General features: G+C 35.7%; 1 protein-coding gene across 1 annotated transcript; it reads left to right on the forward strand.

Moving 5' to 3' along the window:
* The first annotated feature begins 39 nt into the window (after nt 1–39).
* On the forward strand, nt 40–18,242 carry LOC132552252 (COMM domain-containing protein 9-like). The gene is made up of 6 exons (XM_060216407.1): nt 40–93; nt 3,915–4,046; nt 5,665–5,749; nt 7,482–7,571; nt 11,919–12,022; nt 17,111–18,242. Exons 1-6 carry the CDS (start codon nt 49–51, stop codon nt 17,249–17,251), a joined length of 597 nt encoding a protein of 198 aa, XP_060072390.1. The 5' UTR covers nt 40–48; the 3' UTR covers nt 17,252–18,242.
* The last annotated feature ends 2,958 nt before the right edge of the window (nt 18,243–21,200 follow it).

Raw genomic sequence — 21,200 nt, forward strand, 5'->3', positions numbered from 1 at the left:
TTAAAGTATATCGATCGAGATATAAACAGATGTCACGTGATTAACAAAATGGCGACACACTGTGATTTTGACGCCCTTTCTGTCTTACTTCAGGTAATCTTTTGTGAACAGAGGCGTTGTTCCTTACAATCAAGACGGAATTTGTTGTGTTGTAGGAGCGAATGGAATTTAATGAAAGAAGGAGACTGTTCGTTTTTATATAACCTGTTTACAATGTTTAGCTGTTGATTTTATTATGATACTTGTCATTATTTTCCACTCGCGAAAGTAGGTATTCTTGCAAACCAGGATCGTGATGCCACGGCCGTTAAAATACACAGATTTAAGATATCTTGATCGTTAAATAATAATAGTTTTGCTATATACAACTACGATACAATGAAAACAGAATTATAATGTAACCGATTCATCGTCAACAGTTCAAAAGTATATTTTACAAACTCAAATAAAATATAGCCACGTTTTGACTGTTCATTCTGAATATATATATTTTCAGAATAGTTTTTAACTTGTTCAGAGCGTTGAGGAAACAAGGAAAACGATATGAATATACCTAACATATTTTCTGAGATTTTCAAAATTAACCTTTATTTTATATTACTTACATATTCAACATATGTTGTGCAGAGCTTTTATGCTGCTGCAACTAGGGGAACAAATGTTGTTTCAGATGTTGGATGGAAAACATGGTGCCATTAGTGGGGAAACAACTAACCCAACCAACATCATTCCCACACTGCCAGTCAAACTCGTGTTCAAGGAGAATGTGATCTGAAGCCAGTGTTCCCTTTACCTTTTGAAACTGAAAGTACAGGACCAGTGTACCACTGACAATGTATTTATATAGGAGAGTGCTTGAAAAATTGGTGTTCACGTCTTGAATTTCATCAATACCGGGTCTTTTTTACCCTCATTTGGGGGTAATGGGAAACACTGTGAAGCTCTGACTATCTGACTTACTTGCACATATTACTTCACTCCAGGCCAAAGGCTACCAAGGTGGTAGAAGAATAGGTCTGTGCAGAGCTACTCTTAAAATTGGTCTATTTTACAGTAACATTTTACATACTCCCTTTCCAGGAAATAGCAGGCTTCATCAGGACAATATTACCTTCAACTCTATATCTAAAGTACTCTTAGGGCAGGCAGATTTACATTGTGGCTTGTGACATTTAGAGTGAAGAGCGATAACTCTCCAGTGCTAAATATGATAACTTCCCTGCTAGTTGGTGTCCATTCGAGCAGTACTAATTAATATGATATTCAAAATCCTTCATGCTTAAGCAATCAATAAAAAATATACAATTTATGTAAAAATCAATAGATAAAACAGTTGATGTTCATCTAAGCACACAGTTGAAGACGACTCTGATATGTACTGTAACCTGTGTTAGTCCACAAAAACATCTTCCTCCAATGAATTGTGGGTAGATGCTATAATGTCGGAATCGCTTAAAGCTAGGTCCTCTTTCAAAAGTTTCATGGTCTTCTCTAAAAATGGGTCTTGATGGAGGTCTGCCAGAGATGACATTTGTGGCTGGCCTCATCCTAAACTTTACCAACTCCAGAAGCTTCCTTGTTAATGATTCAAATGGCCTGTTATTTTTTGGCATTTTCCTTTACTTTATCCTCAAAGACTTTGGCTTCCTCATGATAGCTGGGGTGAAAATTGTTTATGTGTCTTTTGTAATCACCCTGTCTTCCGGATGTTCTCATTACACATTTTACATCTATACCAGGATAGCCCAGTATCTCGGGAAATACGCATACATCCTAAGACAGAGCTCGCCAACTGAAAAAATTCTTAATTACCGTGTGATCATGGCTTTCAAGAAACCAAAATCTATCAGAGACATTCTTATTAGAACGGATATTAATCAGAGCACACTCAAATATGGGACCAAATAAATTCTGAAAGAACCCGCCTCTAGTCTGTTGGATTGATTCTGATATATTTAAGCTTACCCCTTCTCATCAATCCCCTGCATACCTTCGGGTAAACAGGCTAAAGGCGAACAACCTTGACGTCTCCATTTATGGTACTACAGTGTTGGCTCTACTCTTAGGACATAGAGGTCATTATTTATTTCAATGCCACTGTGAGGATTGATATGTAAGACCCCTGGTATACTAATCTGATGCTCAACTGATCAAACTAAAGAGAAGGTCTTTCCAGCTGAGTTCTGTAGTGCAGCTAGTATTTTACCAGGTTTACATATGACAAGTGATGGGACGATGATCAGATGAAGTTGATTATCTAATTCTTTTATCAGATGCGATGATTGATTGTAATTTTTCATTATCAGTCATTATATCAGTGCCTTAGTATTAAAAAAAAAACAAAAACAAAATTTATGTTATGCTTAATAAAGGTTCCAATCTCCAATCATATTTCAAATTCTAGGTAATTGAGGTATTTAAGGTTAAAGTTAAAACAGTAAATATTGTTGCAATAGAGAGTGCATTACCTTCAATAAATATCAAACAAACAGTCAGCGGATGATGTAATTGTTTAACTTCATTGAAAAGTCTATCCAGTTTTTCCTGATAATGGTTGGTACATATGTATGTAATTTTTCATCAAGGATTTTTATCAACAAAACACAGTATACATGACAATTTTATCTCAAAGGTGTTAACATTTCAGAGCTTTGGGGTCAAGTTCAAGGTTCACCATTACTATTTTTAAAACATTCTTGTCAGTGGCTTCAATTTTTGAGGTGTTTCAATCAAAATTAACATGTTTGTACAGAACAACTATATCTCAGAAGAATTTGAGTTTCAGGGTCTTAGGTTCAAGATGATGGTCACTGTTGTTGTATTTAGAAAAATCTTGCCCGTGCTCAGAGATGCCACAGGCATACTTAAAGACTTCTATGATAGGTATCAGCAGCTTGATGTTTTTGAAAGGATTTTTATCAAACTTCACACACTTATGGAAGTGTATAATACAAAAGAAAAGTTAGAAGTTTCAGGTTTGTGTGTTCTAGGTCAGTATAACCGTTACATTTTTCAGAAAATCCTTAGTTTTCAAACAGGATTATTTCTGGAAAAGTTTAGATAAAACTTGACACACTTTGAAGGACTATAATATCTGGGTTTCAGTGTTGCAGGGTCTAGTTTAAGGTCACCATTACTATTTTATGAAAAGTTTTGTCAGCTTTCTGATGGCTTCATTCCTGGAGGAATTTGGATCAAACTTCAGACAATTTTGTATTGCACTTAAGTCAGGATGGAACCACACGAGATATGCATCATTTATGGTGCCTTGTGTCAGTTTGTTTTACTATGCTCCTTATTATTTTCTTGAGGACTGAGATTTTTTCCAGATTTAAACCTTGGATTCTTTAATTCCACTTCCAGTGGGATTTTGGGGAAAAGAATAGGGAAATGCACATTCCTGTTGAATACCCAGATAGCTATTAAACTCTCTGTTAAGGTCTCTGTTATGATAATCCACAACTGTGCATCTGAGCCAAGAAAGCATGCCCACTCAGCTGATATTCAGACTGTAACACTATGTACAAACCACACCGACCTGTTTTTCTTACAGACAGCGGTCTTCCATTAACTGTCTCTAAGCAATACAATTGAAGACTTCAAAGTTGTTTGTCAACTACTGGAAAATAATTTGTGAATTAAGATATAATCTTGTTACACTTGATAATGGTTCAACAGAGTTTACATAATCAACATTCAAAGTTTTTAGAAAGATTTTGTCAAATTGCTTAGAAAGAAAACACTGACCATCATTTTGGTGAACACTGTAAGCTTAAATGACCTTTGGTACAGGGGCATCATAACTGTCGTCATTGTGCTGGAGGGCCATTAGGTCATTTTCTGATATCAAAAATATATGATCTCAGATGATGAAAATGGAAACAAATGTTGATAATGTTTTCTTTGATTTACAGGCATCTTCTAAGGATGTGGTGTTACGGATCTGTAATGAGTCTTTTATATACAGAGACAAACAGCAATATTCAGATGGTGTGTTGACAAGTGTTGGGGAAGCTCTCTCTTTGGACTCAAACAAGAGTAGACAGGTAAGGCGTAGGAACCTCCTCCTTCTCCATACAAATAAAAATTAGGGTGAAGAAATGCCATGTCCTTCGACCCACACTAGTGTAGACATTGGTAGGGTTCTCTCCCTTGACCAACATGCAAAGGCAATTAGACAAAGTCAGATGACAATTGTCTCTCTTCTAACGCAAAAAAAAAAGTAAACAGGTAATTTAGATACCTCCTCAGGTGACAGTGGTTGCATTTATTAAACTTGTAAATCCATGGCAGGAATGGTGATGGAATTTAATCTGTTTAGATAAGTTTAAACTCTTTTTGAGGGTCAAAGAAGTGGAATGAACAGCTGCAGATAAATGGAATCGTTTTCTGATGTGGATTACGGTACGAGCTACGATTGCACGGTGCTCCAGCATAATTTAATCTCTTATTTGAAATGACAGTAAATAAACAACAAGTAATAGGTTTGTATGTTCTCATATTTCCAAATAACAAAACATGTAATAACAATACAAATAACACATGTCAATTAAAGGAAACTAAAATTTGCATTTGATATGATACTAGAAATGATGTATGAAGCTACAAGATCGTATTAACATAGCTTTACTATGAATGAATAAACATATGTAAAAGGTGACACAGGAATGTTTTTACCTGCTATAGAAAACAAACATTTTACAAGTGCTATAGAAAACAAACATTATACAAGTGCTATAGAAAACAAACATTATACAAACACTAGATTTAACAAATCAAGCACAGATATAGATTCTATCAATTGAAAATACTTTCAGCACTGTATTGTCCCAGCACTAAATCTAGAAAAGTACCCAGTCAAAGTCCTTTGATAAACAAGCACGAAAATTAGTTTCTTTCAGAATTGTTGGGGTCAGATTTAGTTGAAAAGTTTACATTGGATGGATGGTGTTTCGCTTTTATCCTTCCTAAAGATGCATGCAACCAAGCTAACTGTATTCATGTCTTGTGTAAATGTGCTACTTGTTTGATATACAGGTTAATTATTGCTGCAGGATAGTGACATTAATTAAAAAGCCAACATTTAATAGGATAATTAAATTGTTAATTAATTGCCAGAGACCAAATTGTGTGCATACAATGAACAAATACACTATAATAGTAAGCCTTGTGTTAATCACAGGTGACATTTGACTCTGTGTATGTTTTGACCAATTTCTTCAGAAGACACGCAGATGATTTGACAATAGTTAATTCTTAGACAAGAAATGACTTTCCTTTCTTTACAATTGAAAGGATCAAAAAATCACTTCAACTCAAACAAAATTTTGACTCAAGGAATTTAGAGTCATTTGAACTAAACTTACAAAGATGAAAGAGGAAAAGGATTTAGACTTGGAAATGATTTCGACTAAAAAAGAATTTTTTCTCTGGCTATTTCAAGACATCAAATTTCAACTGTATTCTAGGGTGAACGTAACACTGGATGAAACTAAACAGTATTATGTGAGAGGAAAAAACCCCAGGACAAATGTTAAAGTATACTGTATGTATAACCTTGTAGGAAATTTTCATGCTTTATTGTACCCTGGTATATATTTTGTTAGGTCCAAACATCATGTATCAATGAAATGTATAGTTCTTATTAAAAATTTCTTTTTGCAGTTGGTTCAGTCACTTGGTGTTCTATTGAAGACAGCAGTTTTCCATGGGGACGCAACACCGTCTAGTCTTCAGTCTCTTTTTCCAAGTAAGTTCTGACTTACAGCTAAAGGTTGCAGCTAGCCCATTGATATAAGTGATGTCTGTTATATTGGTGCCCATTGATATTAATAGTGATCTCTATTTTATTGTAAATCGTACAGTGGTGAAAAGAGTTAGCCATTAATTGTGACCTTTTTTAGCCCACCATCTAATAGATGGTGGGTTATTCAAATCGCCCTGCGTCCGTGGTCCGTCCGTTCGTCTTGTTATCGCTATTTCTGGAAAAGTACTGGATGGATCTTTCTCAAATTTCATATGCAGGTTCCCCTTGGTCCCTAGTTGTGCATTGTACCTTTTTTGAACTGATTCACATTCAAGATGGCCGACAGGTGGCCATCTTGGATTTTGGAAGTAAAAGTTTGTTACTGCTATTTCTGAGAAAGTACTGGATGGATCTTCCTCAAATTTCATATGCAGTTTCCCCTTGGTCCCTAGTTGTGCATTGTACCTTTTTTGGACTGATTCGAATTCAAGATGGCCGACAGGCAGCCATCTTGGATTTTGGAAGTAAAAGTTTGTTACTGCTATTTCTGAGAAAGTACTGGATGGATCGTCCTCAAATTTCATATGCAGTTTCCCCTTGGTCCCTAGTTGTGCATTGTACCTTTTTTGGACTGATTCACATTCAAGATGGCCGACAGGCAGCCATCTTGGATTTTGGAAGTAAAAGTTTGTTACTGCTATTTCTTGGAAAGTACTGGATGGATCTTTCTCAAATTCCACATGCAGTTTTCCCTTGGTCCCTAGTTGTGCATTGTACCTTTTTTGGACTGATTCGAATTCAAGATGGCCGACAGGCAGCCATCTTGGATTTTGAATGTAAAAGTTTGTTACTGCTCTTTCTGAGAAAGTACTGGATGGATCTTTCTCAAATTTCATATGCAGTTTCCCCTTGGTCCCTTGTTGTGCCTTGTACCTTTTTTGGACTGATTTGAATTCAAGATGGCAGACAGGTGGCCATCTTGGATTTTGAATGTAAAAGTTTGTTACTGCTATTTCTTGGAAAGTACTGGATGGATCTTTCTCAAATTTCATATGCAGGTTCTCTTTGGTTCCAAGTTGTGCATTATACCTTTTTGGACTGATCCGAAATCAAGATGGCTGACAGGCAGCCATCTTGGATTTTGAGAGTAAAATCTTGTTACTGCTATATCTGAGGAAGTACTGGATGGATCCTTCTGATATTTCATAGATATTGGTTTCCCTTGGTCCCTAGTTGTGCATTGTACCTTTTTGGACTGATTTGAAATCAAGGTGGCCCACAGGCAGCCATCTTGGATGTCGACAGTAATACAGCACAAGCATATTGTCCATTATCCACCTGTAACTGACTGCTATCTAATAATACTTTGGTATCTTTTTCAAATGATATTTGCTAATAGGTGCTTAATAAAAATATCTTGTGCCATCATTGAGTACATTCAATGAAGACCAGTTCATGAACATTTACAACACCTGTAACAAACAAAAAAAATAAACAAATCTTCAAGAACTGAAAACAGATCCTCAAACGGTGGGCGCCAAGATCCCTTTGGGATCTATTGTTGAGGTATAAAGCAGTTTATAGTGCTCCTTCAGCTTTAACAATCTGACTTGGTCACACGTTTGCTTAGTAAGTGGTATGTATTATCAAATTCAAATGAAAGTGAAATTTCACAATAAGATCCTTATTCTCTTACTATATTCCATCCCAGTCAATGTTGTATATCCTTTTTCAGGTAATTTTCATAAAAATCTGAGAGATCTGTTGGTCAAGACAATGATGGAAAACATGAACAACTGGAGGAACAGCGCATTAAATAATCAGGGTATGTAATAGATAATCAGGGTATGTAATAGATAATCTGGGTATGTATGTAACAGACAATAGGGTATGTATGTAATAGATAATCAGGGTATGTATGTAATAGATAATCTGGGTATGTATGTAACAGACAATAGGGTATGTATGTAATAGATAATCAGGGTATGTATGTAATAGACAATAGGGTATGTATGTAATAGATAATCAGGGTATGTATGTAATAGACAATCAGGGTATGTATGTAATAGACAATAGGGTATGTATGTAATAGATAATCAGGGTATGTATGTAATAGATAATCAGGGTATGTAATAGATAATCTGGGTATGTATGTAATAGACAATAGGGTTATGTATGTAATCAGGGTATGTATGTAATAGACAATAGGGTATGTATGTAATAGATAATCAGGGTATGTATGTAATAGACAATCAGGGTATGTATGTAGTAGATAATCAGGGTATGTTTGTAATAGACAATCAGGGTATGTATGTAATAGACAATCAGGGTATGTATGTAATAAATAATGAGGGTATGTATGTAATAGATAATCAGGGTATGTATAAAATAATGAGGGTATGTATGTAATAAATAATGAGGGTATGTATGTAATAGATAATCAGGGTATGTATGTAATAGACAATAGGTTATGTATGTAATAGACAATAGGGTATGTATGTAATAGATAATCAGGGTACGTATGTAATAGATAATGAGGGTATGTATGTAATAGATAATCAGGGTATGTATAAAATTATGAGGGTATGTATGTAATAAATAATGAGGGTATGTATGTAATAGATAATCAGGGTATGTATGTAATAGATAATTAGGGTATATATGTAATAGATAATCTGGGTATGTATGTAATAGATTATCAGGGTATGTATGTAATAGACAATAGGGTATGTATGTAATAAATAATGAGGGTATGTATGTAATAGACAATCAGGGTATGTATGTAATAGACAATCAGGGTATGTATGTAATAGACAATCAGGGTATGTATGTAATAGACAATCAGGGTATGTATGTAGTAGATAATCAGGGTATGTATGTAATAGATAATCAGGGTATGTATGTAATAGACAATAGGGTATGTATGTAATAGATAATCAGGGTATGTATGTAATAGATAATCAGGGTATGTATGTAATAGATAATCAGGGTATGTAATAGATAATCTGGGTATGTATGTAATAGATAATCAGGGTATGTATGTAATAGATAATCAGGGTATGTATGTAATAGACAATAGGGTATGTATGTAATAGATAATCAGGGTATGTATGTAATAGACAATCAGGGTATGTATGTAGTAGATAATCAGGGTATGTTTGTAATAGACAATCAGGGTATGTATGTAATAGACAATCAGGGTATGTATGTAATAAATAATGAGGGTATGTATGTAATAGATAATCAGGGTATGTATGTAATAGATAATCAGGGTATGTATAAAATAATGAGGGTATGTATGTAATAAATAATGAGGGTATGTATGTAATAGATAATCAGGGTATGTATGTAATAGACAATAGGTTATGTATGTAATAGACAATAGGGTATGTATGTAATAGATAATCAGGGTACGTATGTAATAGATAATGAGGGTATGTATGTAATAGATAATCAGGGTATGTATAAAATTATGAGGGTATGTATGTAATAAATAATGAGGGTATGTATGTAATAGATAATCAGGGTATGTATGTAATAGATAATCAGGGTATATATGTAATAGATAATCTGGGTATGTATGTAATAGATTATCAGGGTATGTATGTAATAGACAATAGGGTATGTATGTAATAAATAATGAGGGTATGTATGTAATAGACAATCAGGGTATGTATGTAATAGACAATCAGGGTATGTATGTAATAAATATCAGGGTATATATGTAATAAATAATCAGGGTATGTATGTAATAGACAATAGGGTATGTATGTAATAGATAATCAGGGTACGTATGTAATAGATAATGAGGGTATGTATGTAATAGATAATCAGGGTATGTAATAAATAATGAGGGTATGTATGTAATAGACAATCAGGGTATGTATGTAATAGATAATCAGGGTATGTATGTAATAGATAATGAGGGTATGTATGTAATAGATAATGAGGGTATGTATGTAATAGACAATCAGGGTATGTATGTAAGGGTATGTATGTAATAGATAATCAGGGTATGTATGTAATAGATAATGAGGGTATGTATGTAATAGACAATCAGGGTATGTATGTAATAGATAATCAGGGTATGTATGTAATAGATAATCAGGGTATGTATGTAATAAATGAACTTCTCTTTTAATATTTTCAAAAGTTTGTGGGAGAGCATACAGTGTGTCCCCTGTTTATCCATCACGTCCTGTCTGTCTTATTCCAAATTGATGTTTTACTTTGAGAACCTCTGAACAGATTTGATTCATACAAACCCAATAGTATCATAACATTAAGTTTTATACCTAGTCATATAAAGATGGTCATTGGTCAAGGTTAAAGAGCCAAAGGTCACATTGACAACTTATGATATTTATCAAACTATGATATTGTAGCCAAGGTTACTGTTGTCGGTGTACCATTATACATGATTTTGTCTCATGTTCATTTTTTACTCTGATGATTAAATCAATGTTACTAATTTTCACCTCCACTTTTAATTTGCCCTCCCTGTTCATGAATGGAAGGATGAAATTATTTCCCAGTGTACAGTTTATCCTTTCATTAGAGACAAAATGAGAACAAAGCCAGCAGGGTCCCATGAAAAATTGATGTCCTCCATCAGCATTTGAATTGAAGGACAGTTCCTGTCTAAGTACCTGGTAGGCATTGATAAATTATAATGCTTTGGACCTTACTTCATATCAAAATAACTAATAAAATGGCTGACCCCCCAGCAGCTGATGTAGGACAAATAGATTCACCTTCTGTGGTTTACTTTTTATTAAAAGAAACCTCACAGATTTAAATCTCGTTCTAAAATAAAAACTTCTCCTTCAAACATCATGTAGCTAGGTGATCAATTAAATGTCTTTGTTCCTCCAGTATCTAAAGTCTAAATTGAAATTACTGAAAGACTTTGAAGTAACATAAAATTCTTAATTAGAGTTAAAAGATTATCATTTCTCATGGTTAAGATTTCCTATTGTTGTAATTTGCAGAATAAATTGGATGGATTCTGCAAGATTTCTTAGGTATCCTGTATTTTAAATCTTCAGATTTGTTATGTGATATATTGATACTGACTATAGTTATGTGATATATTGATACTGACTATAGTTATGTGATATATTGATACTGACTATAGTTATGTGATATAGCCAATTAACGATAACTATACAGTAACATGACCCGCCCATGACCCACGGCGCCACTGACCCTACTGACACACCATCAGACGACGAGAACGCCATTTATTACAACGACCAGACAGAGGAAGACAACTTCAACGCCGAGGAGCCACAGTGACGACGACGACTTCTGGGGTTTCGAGAAACGCTATTAAACCGGCCTGCTATGTATTAAGACTTTCTGATAAACGATCCATAATCAAAATGGGGAAAGGGGAATAACTCTAACTTTATTCATGTGACAAAGTCAAACAAAATGGACACACACAAATACTATTCAACGCCGAGGAGATACTGACTATAGTTATGTGATATATTGATACTGACTATAGTTATGTGATATATTGATACTGACTATAGTTATGTGATATATTGATACTGACTATAGTTATGTGCTTTGTTGAAACTTACTTTAATTACACCTTTGAGTGTAACCCTTGAACGTCAATCTGTCATAACTTCGTTTCCACACCATTACTTGGATATAAACATGTAGTTGTATAGAACTGTAATTTATTATGTAGTTTGATAATGATATGCAGGTCAGACTGAGTTTCCTGTGTTATCAATTCATTAATTTAAGTTATGGTTCTCTGACAGTCAGACCAATTATGAAGAACCTTACTCAATTGGGAATAAGAATAAAAGAAAGATATATGGACAGAAATTCAGTTTTATTCCAGATTCTTAATCATGAACTCTGCGGACAGAACTTCCATTTTATATCAGAAGTCATGAGTAAAACAATGCAATTAACACTAAAAAAACCCTAAAATACCTTTTTTTCCTTGGTTGCCAGTAGTAATTCACTACAACACATCTATTTTTCTTACATTGATTCTTAACTAAATCATGTCTGATATTGAAACTAAATATCATTATGTCAAATATTGAAACTGACTATAGCTATGCCTCATATTTAATTACAGATGGTGTGAATTGCTTCATTCTGTTTATACAAATGTATAAGAAAGTATATTTGTTTGTTTTAGTGTCCTTGCCTCGCCTAGTAGACTTTGATTGGAGGGTAGATATCAAGACATCTTCTGACACAATTACTAGAATGTCTGTCCCTACCTGTATTCTACAGATGAAGGTAAGCTATCAGACAGGGTTACTAGAATGTCTGTCCCTACCTGTGTTCTACAGATGAAGGTAAGCTATCAGACAGGATTACTAGAATGTCTGTCCCTACCTGTGTTCTACAGATGAAGGTAAGCTATCAGACAGGGTTACTAGAATGTCTGTCCCTACCTGTATTCTACAGATGAAGGTAAGCTATCAGACACAGACAGGGTTACTAGAATGTATGTCCCTACCTGTGTTCTACAGATGAAGGTAAGCTATCAGACAGGATTACTAGAATGTCTGTCCCTACCTGTGTTCTACAGATGAAGGTAAGCTATCAGACAGGATTACTAGAATGTCTGTCCCTACCTGTGTTCTACAGATGAAGGTAAGCTATCAGACAGGATTACTAGAATGTCTGTCCCTACCTGTGTTCTACAGATGAAGGTAAGCTATCAGACAGGATTACTAGAATGTCTGTCCCTACCTGTGTTCTACAGATGAAGGTAAGCTATCAGACAGGATTACTAGAATGTCTGTCCCTACCTGTGTTCTACAGATGAAGGTAAGCTATCAGACAGGATTACTAGAATGTCTGTCCCTACCTGTGTTCTACAGATGAAGGTAAGCTATCAGACAGGATTACTAGAATGTCTGTCCCTACCTGTGTTCTACAGATGAAGGTAAGCTATCAGACAGGATTACTAGAATGTCTGTCCCTACCTGTGTTCTACAGATGAAGGTAAGCTATCAGACAGGATTACTAGAATGTCTGTCCCTACCTGTGTTCTACAGATGAAGGTAAGCTATCAGACAGGATTACTAGAATGTCTGTCCCTACCTGTGTTCTACAGATGAAGGTAAGCTATCAGACACAGACAGGGTTACTAGAATGTCTGTCCCTACCTGTGTTCTACAGATGAAGGTAAGCTATCAGACAGGATTACTAGAATGTGTTACCTGTGTTCTACAGATGAAGGTAAGCTATCAGACAGGATTACTAGAATGTCTGTCCCTACCTGTGTTCTACAGATGAAGGTAAGCTATCAGACAGGATTACTAGAATGTCTGTCCCTACCTGTGTTCTACAGATGAAGGTAAGCTATCAGACAGGATTACTAGAATGTCTGTCCCTACCTGTGTTCTACAGATGAAGGTAAGCTATCAGACAGGATTACTAGAATGTCTGTCCCTACCTGTGTTCTACAGATGAAGGTAAGCTATCAGACAGGATTACTAGAATGTCTGTCCCTACCTGTGTTCTACAGATGAAGGTAAGCTATCAGACAGGATTACTAGAATGTCTGTCCCTACCTGTGTTCTACAGATGAAGGTAAGCTATCAGACAGGATTACTAGAATGTCTGTCCCTACCTGTGTTCTACAGATGAAGGTAAGCTATCAGACAGGATTACTAGAATGTCTGTCCCTACCTGTGTTCTACAGATGAAGGTAAGCTATCAGACAGGATTACTAGAATGTCTGTCCCTACCTGTGTTCTACAGATGAAGGTAAGCTATCAGACAGGATTACTAGAATGTATGTCCCTACCTGTGTTCTACAGATGAAGGTAAGCTATCAGACAGGATTACTAGAATGTCTGTCCCTACCTGTGTTCTACAGATGAAGGTAAGCTATCAGACAGGATTACTAGAATGTATGTCCCTACCTGTGTTCTACAGATGAAGGTAAGCTATCAGACAGGATTACTAGAATGTCTGTCCCTACCTGTGTTCTACAGATGAAGGTAAGCTATCAGACAGGATTACTAGAATGTCTGTCCCTACCTGTGTTCTACAGATGAAGGTAAGCTATCAGACAGGATTACTAGAATGTCTGTCCCTACCTGTGTTCTACAGATGAAGGTAAGCTATCAGACAGGATTACTAGAATGTCTGTCCCTACCTGTGTTCTACAGATGAAGGTAAGCTATCAGACAGGATTACTAGAATGTCTGTCCCTACCTGTGTTCTACAGATGAAGGTAAGCTATCAGACAGGATTACTAGAATGTCTGTCCCTACCTGTGTTCTACAGATGAAGGTAAGCTATCAGACAGGATTACTAGAATGTCTGTCCCTACCTGTGTTCTACAGATGAAGGTAAGCTATCAGACAGGATTACTAGAATGTCTGTCCCTACCTGTGTTCTACAGATGAAGGTAAGCTATCAGACAGGATTACTAGAATGTCTGTCCCTACCTGTGTTCTACAGATGAAGGTAAGCTATCAGACAGGGTTACTAGAATGTCTGTCCCTACCTGTGTTCTACAGATGAAGGTAAGCTATCAGACAGGATTACTAGAATGTCTGTCCCTACCTGTGTTCTACAGATGAAGGTAAGCTATCAGACAGGGTTACTAGAATGTCTGTCCCTACCTGTGTTCTACAGATGAAGGTAAGCTATCAGACTACAGATGAAGGTAAGCTATCAGACAGAATTACTGTCCCTACCTGTGTTCTACAGATGAAGGTAAGCTATCAGACAGGATTACTAGAATGTCTGTCTCTATCTGTGTTCTACAGATGAAGGTAAGCTATCAGACACAGACAGGGTTACTAGAATGTATGTCTCTACCTGTGTTCTACAGATGAAGGTAAGCTATCAGACAGGATTACTAGAATGTCTGTCCCTACCTGTGTTCTACAGATGAAGGTAAGCTGTCAGACAGGATTACTAGAATGTCTGTCCCTACCTGTGTTCTACAGATGAAGGTAAGCTATCAGACAGGATTACTAGAATGTCTGTCCCTACCTGTGTTCTACAGATGAAGGTAAGCTATCAGACAGGATTACTAGAATGTCTGTCCCTACCAGTGTTCTACAGATAAAGGTAAGCTATCAGACAGGATTACTAGAATGTCTGTCCCTACCAGTGTTCTACAGAGGAGGATAACTCTCAGACAGGGTTACTAGAATGTCTGTCTCTATCTGTGTTCTACAGATGAAGGTAAGCTATCAGACACAGACAGGGTTACTAGAATGTATGTCTCTACCTGTATTCTACAGATAAAGGTAAGCTCTCAGACAGGATTACTAGAATGTCTGTCCCTACTTGTGTTCTACAGAGGAGGATAACTCTCAGGCAGGGTTACTAGAATGTATGTCCCTACCTGTATTCTACAGATGAAGGTAAGCTGTCAGACAGGATTACTAGAATGTCTGTCCCTACCTGTGTTCTACAGAGGAAGGTATTGTAAATTTGGTAATATTTAAAAAACTCTTTAATAGCACTCTATCCACAGTCATTAGGGCCCCGCATCGCGATGCGGGTGCCCTATAGTAATCACCTTGTCCGTCTGTCCGTCTGTCCGTCTGTCCGTCCGTCTGTCTGTCTGTCCGTTTCGCTTTCCGCACGATATCTTGAGAAGGAATGATGAGATTTCGATGAAACTTGCTTATGATACTTGGTACATAAGTCCCTCGCTCAAGTTCGATGTTCGCCAAATTCCGCGCATATTTAATGAGGCTGCTGCAATCTGATTGGCTGAATGTTTTACATGTCTGTCGGTTTCGCTTTCCGCGTGATATCTTGAGAAGGAATGATGGGATTTCGATGAAACATGCTTATGATACTTGGTACATAAGTCCCTCGCTCAAGTTCGATGTTTTTTGTTTTCAATTCTTGCCATGAAATTCATACCATTTTCAATTATTTACATACTGCTATTACCATTTTTCAATATTTCTTAATATTAAGAAACTCAATCATAAGGGGTAGGTATTATGCGGGGCCCTTCCTCGACATTGGTCTAGTTTCAGTGTGAAATTAGATCTACAGTTAATCTGAGGAGTGTATGTCATGCCTATATACATGGATACCAATGTTATAGGCTTTTATGAAATTTAATACCTGGACAAGGACATCTGTGAAATTTTAGTCCCATGAAATTCAGCCACAATAGTGTCCTCATACTTAATTACCGTAAATTTCTGCGTATAGTGCACACTTTTTCAAGCTAAAACTATCGTGTCAAAAAGGGGATACGCATTATACGCAGGAACATGCCATTCTTTGGGTTATCATTCCCAAGTTCTGCGTCCGCCATATTGGATTACCTCCCTTCACATAGTTATATGTAATAGTTGTCGTTCATGTATGATAGTTTGGAGATAAAAACAACAAATAAATAAATAAAATTTGAATGTTTCAATCATTGGCCCTACATGCTGGCATTACGGTGAATCTAATTTTTTTTTCGTTTCCCGTTGTCCGAATAGTCACTGTCTTACTATTGGTCGGGGCTATAGTAGTGTCTGAATCTCTGGAATTCAATGAGTCCGGAAGTTTTTGGGCGAATGTCGTTCTGTTCATAAATCGGACAGCCTATCCCAGGTAACAGGACTTTATGTAGATAAAGGTTAAATGTCATTTGAAACTTATTCTAGGATGTCTTCAGATAGCATCTGCAACAGGCAAAGATATAACTAAGGGTTATTCATAAATATACAGAACAATTTAAACAAAATCAGTTTCTGGTTTGTATAAAATAAGAATAGAAATAGAATAGAAGAAATGCACATACATATTGATTGAAAAGAAAAGTATTTCTGAGTTTTGTGTTGACCTAATGGTTCATTTGACATTGGATCTTGTTATGAAGTTTAAGGTTGTGAACTAAAATGTGAAGAATTTTCCAAATGTGGAAATAAACCTATGGTCAGATTGTGTCTAGTTGTTAATTGGAACTCAGCATTGAAAGAAAGGCTTGACTTTTCTGTATTATTTGTTTAGATCTTAACTACTTACCACTTAAGAATACCTGTCAAAGTCATTTATAAAAATATCCTACATATAATATAGATACAATCACATCAAAATATAATCATCATCTGTAGTTTTCATGTGAGTTACTGCCATTTTCGAAACACCAACTGTTTTTGTTAATTCTTTTGAGAGTTGTTCGTTTATGAAATAAGAACAGATATGTTGGTCTTATGTTCTTGGTATCATAAAATATGTAGGGTTACTTCAAATGACAAGCTTGTCTAAAGTTTTTCATTTTTCTGTGGACAGTTAGTTCAAGTTGGCAGAAATCCATTGCTTCCTGAAAATATTTTTGACCCAGAAATCATTTCTTTATTTCATTTGATTGTACTTCATTGTTTCTTCTACTAGGTTCAAGAAAATGCTACAGAAGTGGATCAAACCCCCGACGTAGAACATGTTAATGTGGAACTCTCCAAGGAAACTTTGGACACCATGTTGGATGGACTATCAAAAATCCGTGACCAATTGTCGTCAGTGGCTAAACGGTGACACAGCCTTGTCGTTATTTGCCAATGGACTAGTAACTATCCATGGCTAACTCTATTTATTGGTGTGACCAGTTGGACTAGTATTTGTTTAGAAAATAAGGATGGACCTACTAACCTTATTTTAAGTATAAGTCCATCAAGGCCTGTATTCCTGTTTACAGGTCCATCCGGAATTGTGAATGTTACATTTAAGGTGCTCTGGAACAGTTTGACATAAGTTGAAGATTTGTGTCAAAAAAGAAAGATTACGAAAGTGCTAATTTTGATAGAAAGTATGCATGTTAACTTATGTTTTGTATGTGGATCCCATTTAATCCAATATACTGTGAAATTGTATAGAGAGATTGGATATCTTCATTTCACTGTATGATAACGTACAGACGATATACACCTTTATCTTATTGTTTACTGGGAAGGTTGTTATTTTCTGGAGTGATCCTGGTTTGCACGATTCTCATGGATGGAATAAAATTGCAAAAAATAGACACCTAAAAATAGATATCTGGAAAAAGATACATTTACTTTGAAAATAAAATTTATGATGGAACCAACAGTCCATTTCACAAAAAATACGCCAAACCCTGAATTTTGAAACCATCCATACAAAAATGGCTATATACTTATTAGAAGAAATTTTGTGTTTGAACATGTTTTTTGTGTATCATTTACCTGCAGATCATTCATCATTTGTCTGGGTGTCCTTCACACTGCAAAGTTAAGTTTGTAAAAGTTACAAGATAATGTAAGGATAGCTGCGATACATTCCATTTACCATGTGACGTTCTGTATTAAGCTGTTGTCTAAAGTTTGCAGTGTAAGGGAGGTAACTTCACTTTTTATCACGTCCAGAAAAACTCCAAATGAAACCCAAATATATTGTTGTTTTAGAGTTTAAGACTCAATCAATTATGTATTCATTTCTTTATAAAGTGTTGGAAATATATTAAATTATATCAAGGAAATAGAAAAATAAATAAAAAAAACAAAGGATGATTAGCAAATATAATCTATTATACTAATCTATTTGTATCTATATACAAAATTTGTCAAGTTCTGAACTTACCATTATCACTATGGCAACAGGAAAGATATTTCTTATGGAAACAGTATATGAATACTGATAACACCAAAGCTGATAGCCTAATTATTTTATGTCACCTGGTTGGAAGGACCGATGAACTGATGCCATGCCACATCCTAAGTCATCTGCCATTTGTCAACTTTTCATTAAAAATCGCAACTGGTCATGCATAAATGACTGAATGGACAAAATTTGATCAGAAGCAAACTTGGGAAAGAAGAACGGGAAAATGAGAACTTTCACATCCTTCTTCTGTAGGAAGGATTTGATTTTGTCCAAATTGGTGTGAAAGGACTCAATTTTATATAAATGGTGAGTCTCAAACCCACAATGCAGGAGGGGCAGGGCCCAGTAATGGGAAAAAAGGGCAGATCCTTTCAAATCCTTCCTTTGCAGGAACGCTTGGATTCTGTCCAAATTTAGCCTGATGCATCATTCAGTGAAGGGGTATTGATTTTGTATAAATGGTAGGTTTCATTTCCCTGGGGTGGGGGACGTGGGGCTTGATAGGTGGTATGTTGTAGAAATGGCGATATTTTGTCCTAATTTGGGAGGACGGTAAGGGCAATGCCCAAAGACGGAAAAATAGAAAATCTTCAAAATTTTCCTTTAGTTTGGATATAGCAAAACCTGATGTGCGATACAGGCCCTATGGGCTTTTTGATATTTATCAGCAGGAAATGTATCCCTGATATTGAAATTTAATAAAGCACAAAAAAAACCTACATTGTGGCTTTTGTTATTTATATGTGTATATGGTTGAATTTAAATACTGAACTGTCTTCTTTGAGTAATTACATTCAATATAAGGTTTCCAGGCACACATAACATTGGACGTAATGTTGGGGTTATATTTAGTTAGCTTGTAAAGAATTTTTTTTCTGAATTGATCATGAATACAATAGCGACACAATTCAATACTCCTATTTGCATATCCTATATCTATTCCCTGCTTATGCCAATCTAAATCAATATTAACTGAAATGTTTTATTCATGAACACTGCATGGATGCCATGTACAGTTCTTAACATTACACTGTTTAAGTCGCCTGAGACAGTCTCAAGGTGACCTATTGCCATCACCTTCATCTGGCGTCATGCGTCTGTAAACAATTTAACATTTCAAACTTCTGAAAAACTCCTGATACGATTTGAATGAAATTTTGCAGAAAACTTCCTTGGCCTAAGATGAACCAAAATTGTGAATTATTAAGTCCCCCACCTCACAGGGGCCTGAGAGGCGAGGCCAAAAGGGGTCAAATTGACTCAGATTTCAAAAATCTTCTCGATACCCAGATATAGTAGAATCAAATGTTTTTCATGGATGGAAGCATCTGAAGTTGCTTAATCAAAGTTGTGAATTTCATGGCCCCAAGTTGTCACATTTCCCTGTGGTGAGGGGGTAAAGTTTACTCTAGTTTTTATTGGATAAAAAGAATTTAAAGCAAAATTTCTTTAATTTCGGCTAGAAATATTTTAAACTTTGTTAGGGTTATAGGTGAAGGATGACGGCTTGATGGTATACCCATATTGATCCTGACTGACCCCCTGGGGCTGATGGGCGGGGCAAAAGGGGTCAAATTGAATTAAATTTCAAATATCTCTCAACATCAAGATATGGTAGAATCAAATGCTCTGATGAATAGAAGCATGGAAGGGTGCTTTAATTACCAAAATGAGTCTCACATTTCTTCCTAATGAGGAAATTGTTTTTGAACTTTACTGTAATTTTCAAAGAAAAATTGCATTTTCAGCACAACATTGGTTATTTCCCACTGGAAATAAACTTTATAAGAATTATTAGTATAGGATGACAGTTTTGATGGTATGCATGTATTGACACTAGCTCACTATATTCAGAGTCACAATTTCTGTTTCACGACATTTGATAGCTATCCTTTAACCTTTATATTTGATATCTAAGGTGACTATCAAGGCCACTAGGCCTCTTGTTAACTCACCTGGCAAAGCCTGACAAAGTTTGCAACAGAAATGACATTGACTCTCATTCAAGGTCACAGGATTCAAATTGGTTCAAACCTTAAAACAACTTCTGATTACAAACGAAAAGCACAGAAGCATAGTATTTGGCTGACAGTTTCCTAGGATGAATCCTGACAAAATTTTTGAAAAGAAAAGACCTTAGTCCCTTATTCAAAGTCACAGGAGTCAAATTTTTGAAACGTTTTAAACAACTTTCTCGGGTAAACCAAAAGTTTGAGAAGCAGGATACACGGTTTCAAGGTCAAAGTCCAACTAATTTTGAGAAAATAAAAAGAAATAACATTTCTAATAATCGAGGTCATAACTGTTCGGAGTTGAGTATTAGCTGTTTGTTGCAAAAATTAGTTAAAATTGATTGGATGTGCCAGCATTGAATGCCAATAGTGTATGTGTTATGTATTTGTAATAAACACTGATTCTGTTTTTGATGAACACAGAATAGCAGGTGAGTGATGCAGGCCAATTGGACCTCATTTCTAATGAGGTAATATAGTGGCATAAATGTGTAAATGTATTTAGAAAGCTGTCTGCATCATGATCATAAATGACAAAAGAAAAACATGCTCCATATAGCCTTTAATGGTTGTTGTTTAAACATCATTGTAATGCATCAAACATAGGACAAAACACAAGGCTCTGATTGTATTAATATAAAGAGCCCAAACAAGGAACTATTAATATCCTCTACCATATAACATAACAATCAGCCACTGGACCAGATAACAGTCAACTAAACCAGCTACTGAAATGACAACTGTTCAGTGAACCATACATGTACATAGCAACAACAATATTGCATGGCAACTTGTCAGTGAACCATATGTAGCAACAACAACCAGCCACTAAAACATACCCTGTAACAATT

The sequence above is a fragment of the Ylistrum balloti genome, unplaced genomic scaffold (genome assembly GCF_031769215.1).
Source record: "Ylistrum balloti isolate Yb309-2 unplaced genomic scaffold, AGI_CSIRO_Ybal_v1 Utg370242, whole genome shotgun sequence".
NCBI lineage: Eukaryota > Metazoa > Mollusca > Bivalvia > Pectinida > Pectinidae > Ylistrum > Ylistrum balloti.

Bases quoted from the DNA above. Each gene is read 5' to 3' on its own strand.
- LOC132552252 (XM_060216407.1), top strand. From the start codon at position 49: ATGGCGACACACTGTGATTTTGACGCCCTTTCTGTCTTACTTCAG. The intron at 4,047-5,664 runs GTAAGGCGTAGG...TTCTTTTTGCAG, and splicing joins ACTCAAACAAGAGTAGACAG to TTGGTTCAGTCACTTGGTGT. The intron at 12,023-17,110 runs GTAAGCTATCAG...TTCTTCTACTAG, and splicing joins CCTGTATTCTACAGATGAAG to GTTCAAGAAAATGCTACAGA.